Below are 15,059 nucleotides of genomic sequence, written 5' to 3' on the forward strand. Positions count from 1 at the left end.
GACAGAGATTAGGCTTAAAGGGGACAGTGAATTTATTAGGCTTTCATTTCTGTGAGAACCATAATCCCAATGGAAGTAAAAGCTTTATTAGCTCATGAATATGTGCTGCCTGCCAGCTTGTCTGTCTGACATTATTTTCACCGGCAATTCATAACAGTGCATTAAAGTATTTCTGTCCATGAGACATGTCACTTTGCCCGTTGCAGTGAAGCTTTGCAACAACAATGGGACCATCTGTACCCTGTTAATCAAACATGTGTACGCTTCTCAGCATGAAAAATTGTTTGTTCAGATTTTTAAATTTTAAAAAAAAAACAAAACTCTCAGATGATTTTGATTAATTTTCCTAAGCACATCCCCGTGCTTAAAATGTTCAAAATAGATTTGTTGGCATCACATTACAGCAGCTGTACCAGTGTATCTAGCTCAGAACCATTACATATGTTTAAGGAAGGAAGATACCAACCCAAGAAAATGAATGTAATGAAACAGTAAAAAGGGTTATAACAAAGAAAATATAATGCAGTAGAAAAAATTGTGTGGTTCTGTTGCTGTGGTGGTTCAATCCCAACTGCTCCAGTTTGGTTTGGGCAAGATATTGAATTTAAGTTTCCCCCGATGCGTCCATAAGATTGTGAATGCTAGACAAAGTCCTTGTTTGAATGAATGTGTGATTGGGTGAATGCAGCTTGTAATAAAAAGTGCTTTGAGTGCTCAGAGTAGAAAAGTGCTATAAAAGTCCAAGTCCAAGTGATAAGATTTTGTGGAGGCAGATAAGTGATATGTAAACAATGTTTTAGAAGCACCTTTGGGATTTTACAGAGAATAAAATTATCATTAAATCATCACTAATTATCAGTGGACAGAATGACTCTTATAGATGCTTATAAGATGGAAATGGTGGTATTTTGATCATTTTTTTTTTTCAAACTGGCCATGACTGTGTTTGGGTGAGCTAATGCTTGTGCTGGCTAGCTAGACTGGTTATCTGGATTCAACTCTACTCATTTTGATATTAAGAAGAGATGCTAATTTAAGATAGCAAAAACACTATATTAAATCTACTAACCAGAAAAACTAACAGCTGACTCCTTTTTGTCTTTTACTACCTGACACTGATTAAGAGAAATCCGCCTGTGACTCAATGCTGCCAGTCCCACGAAGCCTCAACACAATTTAAACTGATGTGTTTTTAAAAATAAATTCACTCTGTGCAGTGGTCACAAACAGGTGGATTTACTATAGAGACAAAAAAACGGACAGCCTGAAGAGACACGTTTCGGCTGTAAAGTTGAGTATTTTAACCTGGGATTCTGTGGGGGTGGAGTGGCTTTTAGAGATATTCTGAAGTGCCCATTTGAGGAAATGACAACTTAATTTTTCTGCCCTGGAGTTTGATGTTGGCTTAAGATATGACGTAACATACAGATCATCCTTGAGGGCTGTTCATACATCACAGCATCCAAATTTCTGACTCAAAAGGGCTGTTTTACTATCGTTGCAGTCATTAGAGCTCAGCGTTTAGTGCATTTTAGCCAGGTCTTAGCTTTAGATGGAGAATTGAAGGTGAAATCCAAAACAAAAGACTAGAATCTACAGTATGGGCTTGTGTAAATGTGTGGGTCCGACACACTATGGACCGCAGCAAAATACATGTAATACCAGCAAACATTTTGTTCTCCCTGTTTTCCAGGAACGTGGGAACGAACTGCACTGTGCTGTGCTTGTACTGTAGCTCACTACTCAAGGCATCAATATGCTTCCACTGAAGTGCTCTTCAGATGGCTGAACAGCATGTGAAAGCCCACTTACTCCCCGATGTCAGCACTGAGGGGGGGGGCTGCATCCAACATTTTCTTTATTTTCCTAAAGCGACAGTCACAAGAACACCCATTTCATACAACTGATGATCAGCTGTAGATTTGTTTTTATTTTTTCCCCAGAGGCTTTATCCCCCTTCTTGACACAATTACTTATGTCACTTTCTGTTTCTATAACCATGTGCAATGTGTTGGATGCCTTTGAGGAAGGATTGTTCAGGAGTGTGTTATGCATGTTTGCACGGTTCATTGCATTTCACTCCTCTGTGAAGGCAAAGTTTTCACAATGCATTTGACTGTGCCTTGTGGGACAGAAGCACTTTTGGTGTCAGTTGGAGGTGGTTGGAGGGCCCTTGGAATTAAAGAAAGGATAACAAAATGATCAGTATGTGCTCAGAACAAGATACTAAAATATACTGCAATCAGAATAACAAAGCATTGACAACAGTCAAGTTATTTGTACCAAGCAGTGGCATCTTTCTAATATATGTTTTGTCTCTGAAAGTATTTTTTAATTCACATTTTGATTTCCAACAAGTACTTTGAATCTGTCTCCCCACATTCTTCAGCTTGTATCCATTATTAAGTTCTTGAGGTGTCCTATGATCCCTCTCATCTCAGCCACTCCACTTAATTATTCCTCACTCTTGGAACGTTATAGAGGAGTATTTCAACCACCTGCACTCGCCTTTTGAAATGAGAACCTCCAGTGGAAATTTTAACCCTCCCGAGTCCAGTCCTTTTAAAGCACTATCATTACAGAGAAGGCAGACTGTTTTTTATTACTTTTTTGCTTCTAGCGGCAGTGCTCTTTCAGTCTTAGGTTTCTGCATAGTTGCCTTGAAACACTAAAAATGGATGGTCTGCTTTCAAATGGAGTTTTTTTTTTTTTTTTTTTTTTTTTTTTTTTAAATATTTATTTTTAACCACAAGCTTTGAAAATGTGTAATAGTGTAGTAGATACCGATGTGTTCTTTTTACTGAACCCAGCGATCACAATGGCTTGAAATTTAATTGATTTACAGAGTCATGTCTATTTTAATACAGTGTCACCTGAAGATCACTCGGTGTCTGCATTCTTTAAATCGGGGAGTGTCAAACATACGGTCTGGGGCCCAGAATTGGCCTGCCAAAGACTTTGGAAAATGTGAAAAGGGGCATACATTTTGGACTTTTAACTAGTTTTAAAGTTTTTACATTTTTACATCTTACCGTACTGATTTAAAAACCTCTGGGTCATTCATACTACACCAAAATATTAAGTAATAGATGAACATTTAAATGACAGTTTCTGATTTTTTGCAATCTACAAATAGAAGGGGTTTTTGTGTGTGTGTTTTTTTTGTTTTTTTTTAAATAGTGCACTTTTTTTTTTAAAGCTTTTTTTTTTCCCTTTTGTTGTTTGTTGAAAGTGTCAAACAACTTCTTCAGTCCTTTGTCAGCTCTGTTCCAATTTTTCTGAAATTCATACAAATCAAAATGAAAATTTTTTTACATAATAATCTTTGGGGAGATCGTGGCTCAAGAGTTGGCAGTTCGTCTTGTAATCGGAAGGTTGCCGGTTCGAGCCCCGGCTTGGACAGTCTCGGCCGTTGTGTCCTTGGGCAAGACACTTCACCCTTTGCCTACTGGTGGTGGTCAGAGGGCCCGGTGGCGCCAGTGTCCGGCAGCCTCGCCTCTGTCAGTGCGCCCCAGGGCAACTGTGGCTACAATGTAGTTGCCATCACCAGTGTGTGAATGGGTGAATGACTGAATGTAGTGTAAAGCGCTTTGGGGTCCTTAGGGACTAAGTAAAGCGCTATACAAATACAGGCCATTAATTTTGGTTTCATTTCATGTGTTTTCTTTGTACTGTTTTTATTTCAGCATGGGGTTCAAATTATTTGCAAAAGGTTAGGGTTTTTTTCTCTTCTTTTTCTCCTCTGTTAAAAGCTGTGAAAGCTGAAAATCCACTTCTTGTCTTACTGAGTCAGGCTATGTTTCCAGGTAACAGCAGGACTGTCATCGGAATCATAAAGGTGTGTCTGTGGATGTCATTGAGAGGAGGAGCATTTGTATTTAGTCTGTGGTCATTCAAGTTTAACAGGCGCCTTGATCCTGCTCCTCATGCTGATGCTCTTCTGAATCACAAGGGCGGTGTGCAGCTCATGGCTGAGAGGCAGATTACTTCACTCCCACGGATAGATGACATGATTTTGAACTTTTCTCCATCACATTTATTGCTGACTTGGGTTTTATACTTTTTTTTTTTTTTTTTTTTAAAGTCGAGTGTGGTTTCACCTTTTCACTTAAAAATGATTAAACTATAATGAGGCTGTAAGAGATTGAAAATGGAGAGAGAACTGCTTGAGTATAATGACAGAGACGTGGCAGTAAAACTGGGCTGGACAAAAGCTTAACTTGAATCAGCTTGTGAATACTTTCTAAAAGTGGACACTGAAATGAGTCAGAGACGGGCTCAGCAGAGCTTTTATCTACTTATAATTCCCGTAATGAGTGGAATCCATTTTACCGATGTTTCCCAGTACAGTCGTTTGCCGATAAATCCTGAGAATCCCCATTAGTTTACAGGTTTAATATCGGTGTTTTATGGATAACGTGCTACCATTCAAGCTAAGCGAAGTAATACAAAGCAGTTTTCTTTGATTATAAAAGATGACTCATGATGATGGCAAATGTATGCAAAATCATAATTAGGAATTAATCCAACTGATGTTTAATTCAGTGCCTTGTGCTGTGCAATATATAAACTGTTCAACAAAACAAAAACTGCTTTTGGATGTGGGTAATTGCAAATGTGACATGATAATAACATACTAAGAAAATGGGCAAGCATTATGTGCATTATCAGAGTGACATGTTGCCATTAGCACTGTGCATGTTTAGTGTAAAAACTGTTTTGACAATGTGATCACTTGGTTAGATTAACATTGCATCCAGTAGTAGGCAGCTGGTGTGAGAAAAGTCAATTATCTGACTGTGGTGCACTAGAAAAATCTTTCTCTAAACACATAAAAGTGCACAGTCCAAACATCTAGTGTGTTACTGACACCTATGAGAGGGAAGGGGGGTGTTAATGTGCTAATGGCTTTGGGTTGCCATGAGAATTAAGGGTTTGTGTTACATTATCACCTGCCTGTCCACGCTAAGACTCTCAGGACTCTGCATTTCTGAACACAAAGCACACGGTCTCTGCAGACTTTATGTGATAAAGATTTTATTCACCCTATAGCTCTGTTTGTGTGTGTTGTGTGTGAGAGAGATTTGGCTCGTTTATCAGTGGATGTTATCTTGAGCTGTAGTTCCATGTTGTGTCTTATCTCAATCGCCCTCTAATATCGTCCCTCTGCTCTGTCTTCTGCTCTTCAGGGAGCAGCCGATCTACACCACCAGGGCCCATGTCTTCCAAATCGACCCAACTACCAAGAAGAACTGGGTTCCTGCCAGCAAGCAGGCTGTCACTGTCTCCTATTTTTATGACAGCACGCGTAACAGCTACCGCATTATCAGTGTCGATGGAAGCAAGGTATGTGTGTGCATATTCTGTATCTTTGTGTAACAATATCAATATCAATAACTGCCCTCGGGAGACATGGAACGAGAAAAACACTTAATAGTATTGAACAAAAGGTGCTGCCAAGCATGTCAGTATTGCATTTGCTGCTCTCACTGATTAGCGTTAGTCCAACATGCCAATGTTTAAGGTTTCCTGCAACTCCTCTGCGTTTGTCTGAATAATTTGATATTAAATTTATTGCACAATGACAAAGAAAAAGATGACATCAGCTCTATTTGAGGTCACAATATTTAGCAGTTAGAATTGTTGTATGATTAACTCTTTACACCTTGAAAGCCTACTTACTGGGAGCAGCCCTAGTAACAGGAGGCTTGAGGTCAAACTTCATCTTTATGGGGAAAGCGTCAAAGTTTAGTCTACTCATGTAGTGCTAAGCTGAAATAACTGTCTAACCGGACTGGCTGACACCTGCAGTTAGGTCCATAAGTGTCAGACAATGACACAGTTTTTCTAGGTTTGTCTCTGTGCATCACCACGGTGGATTTTAATGATCAAATGATCAAGATGTGATTGAAGTACAGACTTTTAGCTTAAAAAAGGGGTTTGACAAAACCATTGCATTAGCTGTTCAGTAATTAGAGTCATTTTATGCACAGTCCCCCATTTTCAGAGTTTCAAAAGTAACAGTTGACTGACAAGTTGTTTCATGTCTTGTCAGGCTTGTTCACCATTTATTCCATGACAAATTAAGCATTCTGGAGTTGATTCAAGTATTGAACTTGCATTCAGTTCACTGGAACTGTCTATGTGAGAGTTGTTGATGCAACTGAAAGAAACCAGATTAGACCTCGCTGGAAGATCTCCAAACGTGTTGGTGTAATTCTGAAATAAAAATCTTTAGACAGATGAAGACGCGTTTAACCCGTACCCGAATGATAGGAAGGGAAATCTATGAGGTAAGGAGAGAAACATGATCTGACGCACAACACTTATTCTGTCAAACACACTGTTATAGTATGGGCATGTATGGCTGCCAGTGGAACTGGTTCAGCAGTATTTATTAATTATCTGACTGCTGATAGAAGTAGCAGGATGAACTCTGTAGTGTACATGGCTGTACTCTCTGCTCAGATCAAAACTGATCCCACGGTGCTTCACAGTACACAAGGATAATGGCCCAAAGCATACAGTGAAAGCAACCCAAGAGTTTCTCAAGGGAAAGAAATTTGATATTTTTCAATGTGCACGTTGGTCACCTGATCTCAGACCATCAGAGCACACTTTGGAGTTACTGAAGACAAAACTGAAGGCAGAGACACCCACAAACAAGTGAGAGTCGAGACCTGGCAGAGCGCATACACAGCATGTGGTGACGAGCATGGGTTCTAGACTTCAGGTAATCATTGACTGCAAAGGATTTTCATCACCATGTTAAAGACTTTTCAAAGTTATTTTAGTTTGTCCAATTACTTTTGAGCCTGTGGAAATGAGGTCATGTAAAGGTTGGCTGTAGTTTAAATGTAATAAATAGACTACATTGAAACAGACTTTCTATACTGTCGCTGCATTTGGTACTGCTACAGTTTAAACTGTGTATACTTGTTATAGCAATGTTAATTGGAGACCTTAAAATTCAGAATTGCCCATTAAACAGTTGTACTTTCCATTAACTGTATAAACATACATCTAATAAAATGTTTTTTAAAATTAATGCAATGTTACAGTTCATAAAATAAAAATGCTCGTGTTGACTGTCCAATTAAGGGAGGGAAAAAAAGTGTGAGCTCTGCATTTTTATTTGCCAGCTGTTTCCATGGATTTAATGTATTTAAAAGCACACACAGCACATAAAAATATGAATATGGGACACACATTGATGATTTCCGTGCTTACCTTGGATCTTCTGCCTAGTTAAACTGTTTCCAGACATGGAGCTTTGCAAAACAAATATGTTAATCATAACATTAACTTGAATAACTGCCATGTAAGTTGAAATATTAGCAATCTTCCCCTCTAATAGATTAACAAGAGTATCAAAGAGCTGCCGACCTGTGGAGTCACAATTAAACTCAATTATCTGTAATTTCATGTCATCAACAAAAAGCCAACAGTCGTCATACTCTGAGGGTGGTAGAGTTTTTAAAGACTGGCCACACTGCAGGGGGAAAGTGTCAACTTTTGCTTGTGTTATAGTGATTTTTTTTTTTGTAGTTGAGAGCATGGTGCTAAGATTAAATAATACAAGTGATGATGGACACCACTTGAATTTGTCTACATCCCATATTCACGCAGTCTTCCTCTGCTTGCTGAAAAAGTACATTATGCGTTTCCATGGCGATCAGTTTTCTGTCTGTGTAGAAAGCTAGAGGAGCCTCAGGACAGCGATATTCCTCTGTTGACACTGTTAGGCAACCACATTTCAGAGTCTTAAATCACATAGTTTACCTGCAGAGCCACTTTAGGGTGGGTGTGTTGACAGATGTTTGGATTGGTTGATAGTTTCACTTCTCTGCTTCGGTGAAAGGATTGAGGAGTTAAGATTACCAGCAGGCGATGAGTGGCTTTCTCACAGGAAGTCAGCATATCAGTGTTGAGTTTTTTGCACAGCAAGCATGTCCTGCTGTCTTCTTAGTGCAAAGCATGTTTTTTTTTTTGTTTTTGTTTTTTTTTTTCTTTTTGTATGTTTTTTGACCATCTGGCTCTACTGTAAAGAGCTTGTGTTCATTCTTAGAATTTTAACTCACTTTTCTGGGCAGTTTAAGCCTTGCAGCACAATTTTAAGTAAAAGAAGCATCGGTTCTCTTCTCCAGCAAAGCATTGTTGAGTCAAGCTCTGCTAGCTTCAAAGCTTTCAAAGCTTTCTTCCTACAGCTACAGAGGCAAGACTTTAATGTGTTATGTCATCAGCCAGCACTTATGGATCTGCAGGGATGACAACAGCTGACAATAGATTACTAAAGATAAACTATATCTACTACTTCATGTCTGTTTTATTTGTGAGAAAGATAATGGGACTATTATTTATTCATGTCTAAAAGCATCAATATTTTGTCCTCTATTTCCTCAAGGCCATGAGTGCTCTCTCTCTTCTCTCCCTCTCCTGTCATCTTTGTTGTTGTCCTCCTCCTCCCTCCTCTGTAACCTTAACAGAACATTATGTGTCATAAAATCTCTGCAGGGAACCGCTGTACGCGAGGTACAGGGAAAAGGAATTTCTCAAATGTTATTGCAATTTAAAAGGAGCAGACTCCTGCTGATTTTAATTTTATCCTCCTATCCATTTAATTTAAGTGAGTCAAAGTGATGTCGATATGAGCAAAGTAACCAAAAGCGAAGAAACGTTGAGTCATGTCAAATAGATGTTAAATATAGTTTCTAGTTTGCACAGTTGCTGCAAGGGAGACAGGTCTGTCTAGAAGAATTCTGTGCTGTTGCACGCACTAACTATGACAGACCATCAGCTTGTATTCATCCACCTATGATGTCTGGGCAACTGGCTGATGATGATATGGCAAGTAGAGGAGCGCATCAGCACTTTTGACTGTCGCTCAGCCTGCATCGTGCTTCTCATGCAACGATGTACCAAGTGCTGTGACAACACAGTGAGGACACATCTAGCTGTACTTTATAAATAATTCCCAGTATGATAACTTTGTGAGGTAATGCCTAAAACACTCAGCTCTTTTTAGATTTATCTTTCTGACACTTCATTAAGTATCTTCTTTTTTTTTTTTTTTTTTGGCACAGCCAGTTTCTAGCACTAACGTTAAAGCTCATGAGCTTGGCTTGTAGGCTAAAAGACATGTCTCTGCCAGTAATAAGAATTCAAATGAGCTTTTTATTCATCAAATGCATATTTTAGGGACAATTTTTGACTATTTTACACCTTGTGTAATTTAGTAATTTCATTGTATTCATTCACTTTGTCTGCTTATTACAATGTCTGTTAAGCCAGGGCAATCTTTATTGCATGGCATACCCTCCTTTCTCTTCGCTGTTCCTGTCAATCATCACTTTTGACTGTTAAATACAAAACTGTCAAACAAATATATATTCTGCTACCTAGCCAGAGCTCATTAATGTACTGGGAAATGTTGGCATTCAGCTGCTTTGCCCATACCAGGGAAGAAAGGAGTAAAAAAGAAATTTCCAAAACCTGAAGGTTCTGAAATAATTATTTTATTAAGTGCTAAGTATTCTTGGTGCAGTGCTACCAGTGACATGTTGTTTGTGAAAGTGGAAAAATAAGGGTTAATTGTGCTGGAACATAAACAAGATGATCAGGTTTATTCATTCTTTTTAAAGTTGTTTTGGTCTTGCCTAAACAGCATAGTTTGCATCAAACTATCAAAAAGTCAAGTTTTCCTGTTATCATCAATCTGCTCATAAAGAGTACACTAAGTTTTTTTTTTTTTTTTTTTTAATTTTCCTTTTTTTTTTGAAGTTGTGAGCCATAAATGTTTGTTTCCATCCAAGAACAAGAAAACAAAAAACTAACACCCTCCCCGATAAACCTGGGGATCTAGGGGATATGCACACTCCACCTTTCAGTGTCTGGTACGTCAAGCTAGTCGATTGGATATTGTGCTGTATGCCCAGCTGTCATCAGAGAGAATGCACTGGGCTGTTATCAGTCCCAGCACAATTATCCATAAGGATTATGACACAGTTGCACCAACCTTTTATAGTGTGAAGTCCCAGCATCAGCAAATTCTGTATTGTAAACAAAGCTGCAGATCAGTGACTCTTTCAACGGGGGAAACAAACGAGGACAGGAAACATCAAAAAATAAATAAATCTAAGAGCACGCATTTGAACTTTTGCCAGTGAAAAAGCTGCACTTCATCAGACAACTGTCAAGACTTGAAGCATAAATACACAGAAGTGTTGTATTTATTGTGACTCAAGGTACAAATACACCCTCTATTCAGGCAACACCTGGATTTATAGGTCTGCAAAGACCTTGTGAAGGTCTTGGCTTTCTCAGAGATCAAAAGCTACATTCGGGATGTTGAACTAGCAGACTTATTAATTCAACTTTCTGCTAAAATGCGTCATAAACATCAGCAGATGTACAAAACAAATATAATTCACACAAAAACTGTAAAAAAAAAAATACATTATGCTAAGTTGAGTTAAAAGTGGTGTTAGGTAACCAAACTTGCGTCATCACCACCGAGGAACAGTGTTTTGTTTTTTTTGCAGTTCTTAATATATGGTGAGATGAAATGCATCAGGACATTAAAGCAGTTGGCAGACATACAGAAATACTGAACATTTCTTCATCTGCATCACACCTCTACCTGATGAGCAATCGCAATTTTTCCACTTTGCTTTCTGGTTTAATGACAGGACATGGCAGACTTTGTCTCACCTATCATTGGCTGTGTTTCAGATATACCACAGCATCATAATGACTATCCTCACTGCGCATTTGTCACCATAATTCAGATTTTTATTTTTTTATTTTTTGTATGTCCTTTTAAGAAAAAAAGATTCCTTCCTGTTCGTCCTAATTATCAGTAGATAACTTCAGCTGGTGTTTTTTTGTTTTTGTTTTTTTTTTCTTTCCAACCATGAAAAAGTCATCTGGTATTTGGTGCTTGATAACTGATCTCTCATGTTCTACATCTCCTTTCCTAATCACTGACTCTGCAGATTCTGTGCACTCTGCAGACACCTAATCGGCCGAGGAAGCTTTCCCTTATAACCTCCTGGCTGTCTCTGAGTTTCCAGCTGACCCTCAGGCCATTAGCTTGCCGAGCTTCACTCTGTGCCTCCTGTGCCACTTGATCCACAGCCCAGCTCACCATCCACACAGCTGCCAGCGTCACTCTGCACCCCCTCCCTTTCCTCCGTCACACCCTCCCACTCTCTCATTGGCTTGCTCACTGGGTCGTTTACATATGCGTGCCAAACGTACAGTCACAGGTCTCGTGGGGGTAACTTTGTATCCCATGTTACATTACAGATGATACTGTAAATGCAATGTCTGAGCCTTTCTCTGCAGATACTTTTAGTTCAGTAGGTATCAAGTTACAGGTATGTAGTTTAATTAGTCTCAGTGTTTTTCTTTATTAATATATAGTATAAAACAGCAATGAGATGTATTCAAGATGGCAGAAAATAATGGAATAGTTTGACATTGCTTTGTTGTTTGGTTTAAAAAAAAAACAAAAAAAAAACGGGGAGAAATAAACCCCTCTTGCCTTCAGAAATGCCTCATCATGCAATTGCTGCAGATTCCTAGGCTGCAGGTGATGATAATCTCCTGTTCCAGGACATCCCAAAAGTTCTGTGGGTTTAAGATCTGTTGATATGTCACCACACAATTACACAACCACCAGCAACCTGAACCAAGGCTGGATGGCTTTCATGTTTACACCAAATTCTCACCCTACCATCTGAACGTTGAAGCGGAAGTCAAGACTCATCAGATTAGGTGACATTTATCGATCTATTGTCCAACTTTTGCTGAGGCCAAGCAAATTATAGCCTCAGTTTCCTGTTCTTGGCTGACAGTAGTGGTATCCGGTGTAGTCTGTAGCCCATCTGCTTCAAGGGTCGATTTGTTGTACTTTCACAGATGTTTTTTTGCTTACCTTGATTATAACAAGTGGTTATTGATATTGTCTTCACCTCAAAGCAGTCTACATTTTCACCCAGAGAACTGCCGATTACTCGCAATTTAAGAGTCCACATGCCGATTGTACATTTAATTATGAAATAATTTTATGGTAATGAATTTTTTAAGAAAACTTAGCGAGGAGTAAAATGTTTGAGAAGCACTGACTGCGTGTTCAGGTCTTTGTACCTGTAGTGTGTAGCTTCAGTGGTATAAACGTCATCATGCTGTGTTTCAGATCTTATAGCAAGAGTTATCTTGCATTATGTTTTTGTTTAATAAAATTCAATTTAGTGAAAAAAAAATTTCTACCTCTTAAAAAACAAAACAAACAGAATTTCTCCTAATTATTTTGAGAATTATCTGAAAGCATTCATCACACACGAGATAAAAAAGAGAGGATTATTATTCCAAAGGAAATTCACATTTTATACGCCGCTGGTTGCAGACATTGACTGCGTGTTTACTTAACTCCTTCCTTTTTTCGCTTTATTCCGCAGCAGCACTCCACTTTTTCCACAATGATCATTAAAGTTTCATCTTATCTTAACACTTCTCTTTGAGCCAGAGTTATGAGCCCTGTTAAATATTCACTTCACTGCTAGAGATGAGACGTAGGAGTGTTGTTCAGGCTTTACCCAGGTTCCACTTCAGGGGAAATTGGGTCACCTTTGTTTTGAAGAAGCCTCTGAAAGAGTGATGATTTTTAAGATCAGATTAGCAGTGCCTTGGTAAATTGCCAGTCTCCTTATAAACCCTTGATGTGGGAATGATGCCTGCATCAAAGATTGCAGTTGTAATCTTTACCTGTGTTGCCTGATGGTCGTCTTTTTTTTTTTCTTCTTTTTTTTGTTCACCTGTTGTGATCTTTCTCCCTAGGCGCCATTAGCATTGATCTAAATAGAGGACAAACATTAATTGCGTACTAATGATCCTTATTCCGCTCGCTCAGGCTCCTCTGCTTTTTGGCTCGCTGTGTCCAGTAATGATGTGGTATAAAGAGTTTTAACACCTCAGCCACTAAAAAGATGGAGAGGGAGACAGTGGGGGCGTAGAATGGGACACGAGTCTGTCAGCAGTTTAAATCCTCAGATCCTGTATTCAGAGCCATGTTGCTATGAAACAAGGGCTGCTCTGCCATTAGACTGTCTTCTATTGTTTCTTAATCGTTGGGATAATTTGCGTGTGCTGGTTTTAAGTTCTGTTATATCTCTGTAGTGAGACTGGGTTTGTGTGCATGCAGCAATAAATCAAAGCTGCTTGTGTTTACATGCACACCTAGCGTCACAGAGGATCAGAGTTGTCTATATGAACTGTGATGCGATATACAAATCGGTGAAGTCAGGCTGACATGGTGTTTAGACACGTGTTGCTTTCTTCACTGACACATGCACCCGTTACAATTTTAGACTGCAGCAGATGTTTTCTGGCATCTGAGTTGCGGCATGGCTACAACAGGTGAATGGATACCATGGCAAATATAGAGACTGTACTTCAACTGCTTAGAGGTTAGCGGGTCAGCAGTCAGTGTTTTTCCATTTGTGTGTGCTTTTTACATTTGCATGTAAATTATTTAGTGAACAAAACTTTATTTGTAATTGGGGAATAAAACGAGTGAGTTGAGAGAGGCAGCGGTCTGCACTATTTTATTTAAATCGGTATCACAAAGTAGTGGAGGTCTTTTGCGTGGAGCTGAATATGCAATAAAGACTTTTGCAAATAGCTCAACCTGATTGCTGGTGTATGATAAATCCTTAACCAAACCTGATGTTAATAAGCTTTAGGATAATTAATCCTGGATAAATGGTAGTGTTGCATCAGGAAGGTCATCCTGTGTGAAATCTTTGCCGAATCAAAGGTGCAAATCCATCTTCTGTTGCGACCCTTTAAACATTAAGGGAACACATGAATGTCCCACACAGGTTATTGGAGTGTATTAAAAATGGTACGTTTGATTCACGCGACAATGTCGAAACTTTAAAACTCTGGGTTGACAAAGTGTTTGCTATTCAGCATCCTAAATTATAAATGTGGAAACCTTGTATGCCCTCTGGTTTAACAATAATCAAAGATTAGTACTCTTTAAGAAAGTGTTTTTTTTTTTTTTTCTGTGAACACATAACTGCTATATATTTCAGAGACATGCTTATAAATCTGCTTTTTATATGATTGGATCATTTTAAAAGAAATAATAAATATGCCATGTGTGGGCACTGGCATACAGCCGTCAGCATATTACAGGTGTAGTCTGGTGTGAATGGAGCTACAATAGAGGATTGTCCTTTATTAAATTGGTGGGCCTGTTTATTATGTGAATGCAGCTGCTGGAACAGCTTCTGTAATATGTCTTGGCTGAATGAGACGCATAATTTTCCAACCTCTGTACTGCTGAAATCCAACATCAGTTATTTTTATGAGGAGTGTCAGAAAGACCTGAGAACTATGCTGGGAGGATTACACATGATCTGTATTGATAGCAGTATGGTCTCTTATAGGCTTAGAAAATCTATGTGTTATTTCCCAACAGGTCATCATCAACAGCACAATCACACCCAACATGACGTTTACCAAGACATCACAGAAGTTTGGCCAGTGGGCCGACAGCAGGGCCAACACCGTGTTTGGATTGGGCTTCGCTTCAGAGCAGCAGCTCTCAAAGGTGAGAGGTTTTTGTAGCAGATCCTTCATAAAGCTGATGGATGGCTCTTTCCCCTTTCCCCTTTCCACTTTCATTGATTCTCTTTGCTGGTTTAAAGTAAAATCCAGAATCACAGAATCAATTTAAAATGTTGTATAGTTAACCTGCTGAGCCCTTATTCTAACGGTCAGCCTCTCTGACATTATGATCAGGGGCTCTTAACTGTTTTCAAGAGGGGATCATGCTTTGGAGGTTGAAGGGCTTAAACTGAATCTGTGTTTGTTTGTTTTTTTTTTTTTTTTTTTTAAATGGTTAGCTTTTCTTTATTATTAATGTTATTGTAGTTGTTGATGTATTATTATCATCATTATTATTATTATTATTATTATTAATAGTAGTAGTAATAGTAGTAGAATCTGTGGTAAAATCAAAGTGTGGAAAAGTGCAGCTTTGTTATCAG

General features: G+C 38.7%; 1 protein-coding gene across 3 annotated transcripts in view; it reads left to right on the forward strand.

The window, feature by feature from the left end:
- homer2 (homer scaffold protein 2) overlaps positions 1-15,059 on the forward strand; it is a 31,972-nt gene that overhangs the window by 7,581 nt on the left and 9,332 nt on the right. For 2 of the 3 annotated variants that reach the window (XM_040011427.1, XM_040011425.1), the window contains exons 2-3: positions 5,190-5,346; positions 14,489-14,620. In XM_040011427.1, the coding sequence (XP_039867361.1) occupies positions 5,190-5,346; positions 14,489-14,620 (289 nt within the window). The remainder of the gene's footprint in view (positions 1-5,189; positions 5,347-14,488; positions 14,621-15,059) is intronic. The other variant, XM_040011426.1, reaches the window with a different exon arrangement.

This window comes from Simochromis diagramma, unplaced genomic scaffold, assembly GCF_900408965.1.
Source record: "Simochromis diagramma unplaced genomic scaffold, fSimDia1.1 OVJJ01000603.1, whole genome shotgun sequence".
NCBI lineage: Eukaryota > Metazoa > Chordata > Actinopteri > Cichliformes > Cichlidae > Simochromis > Simochromis diagramma.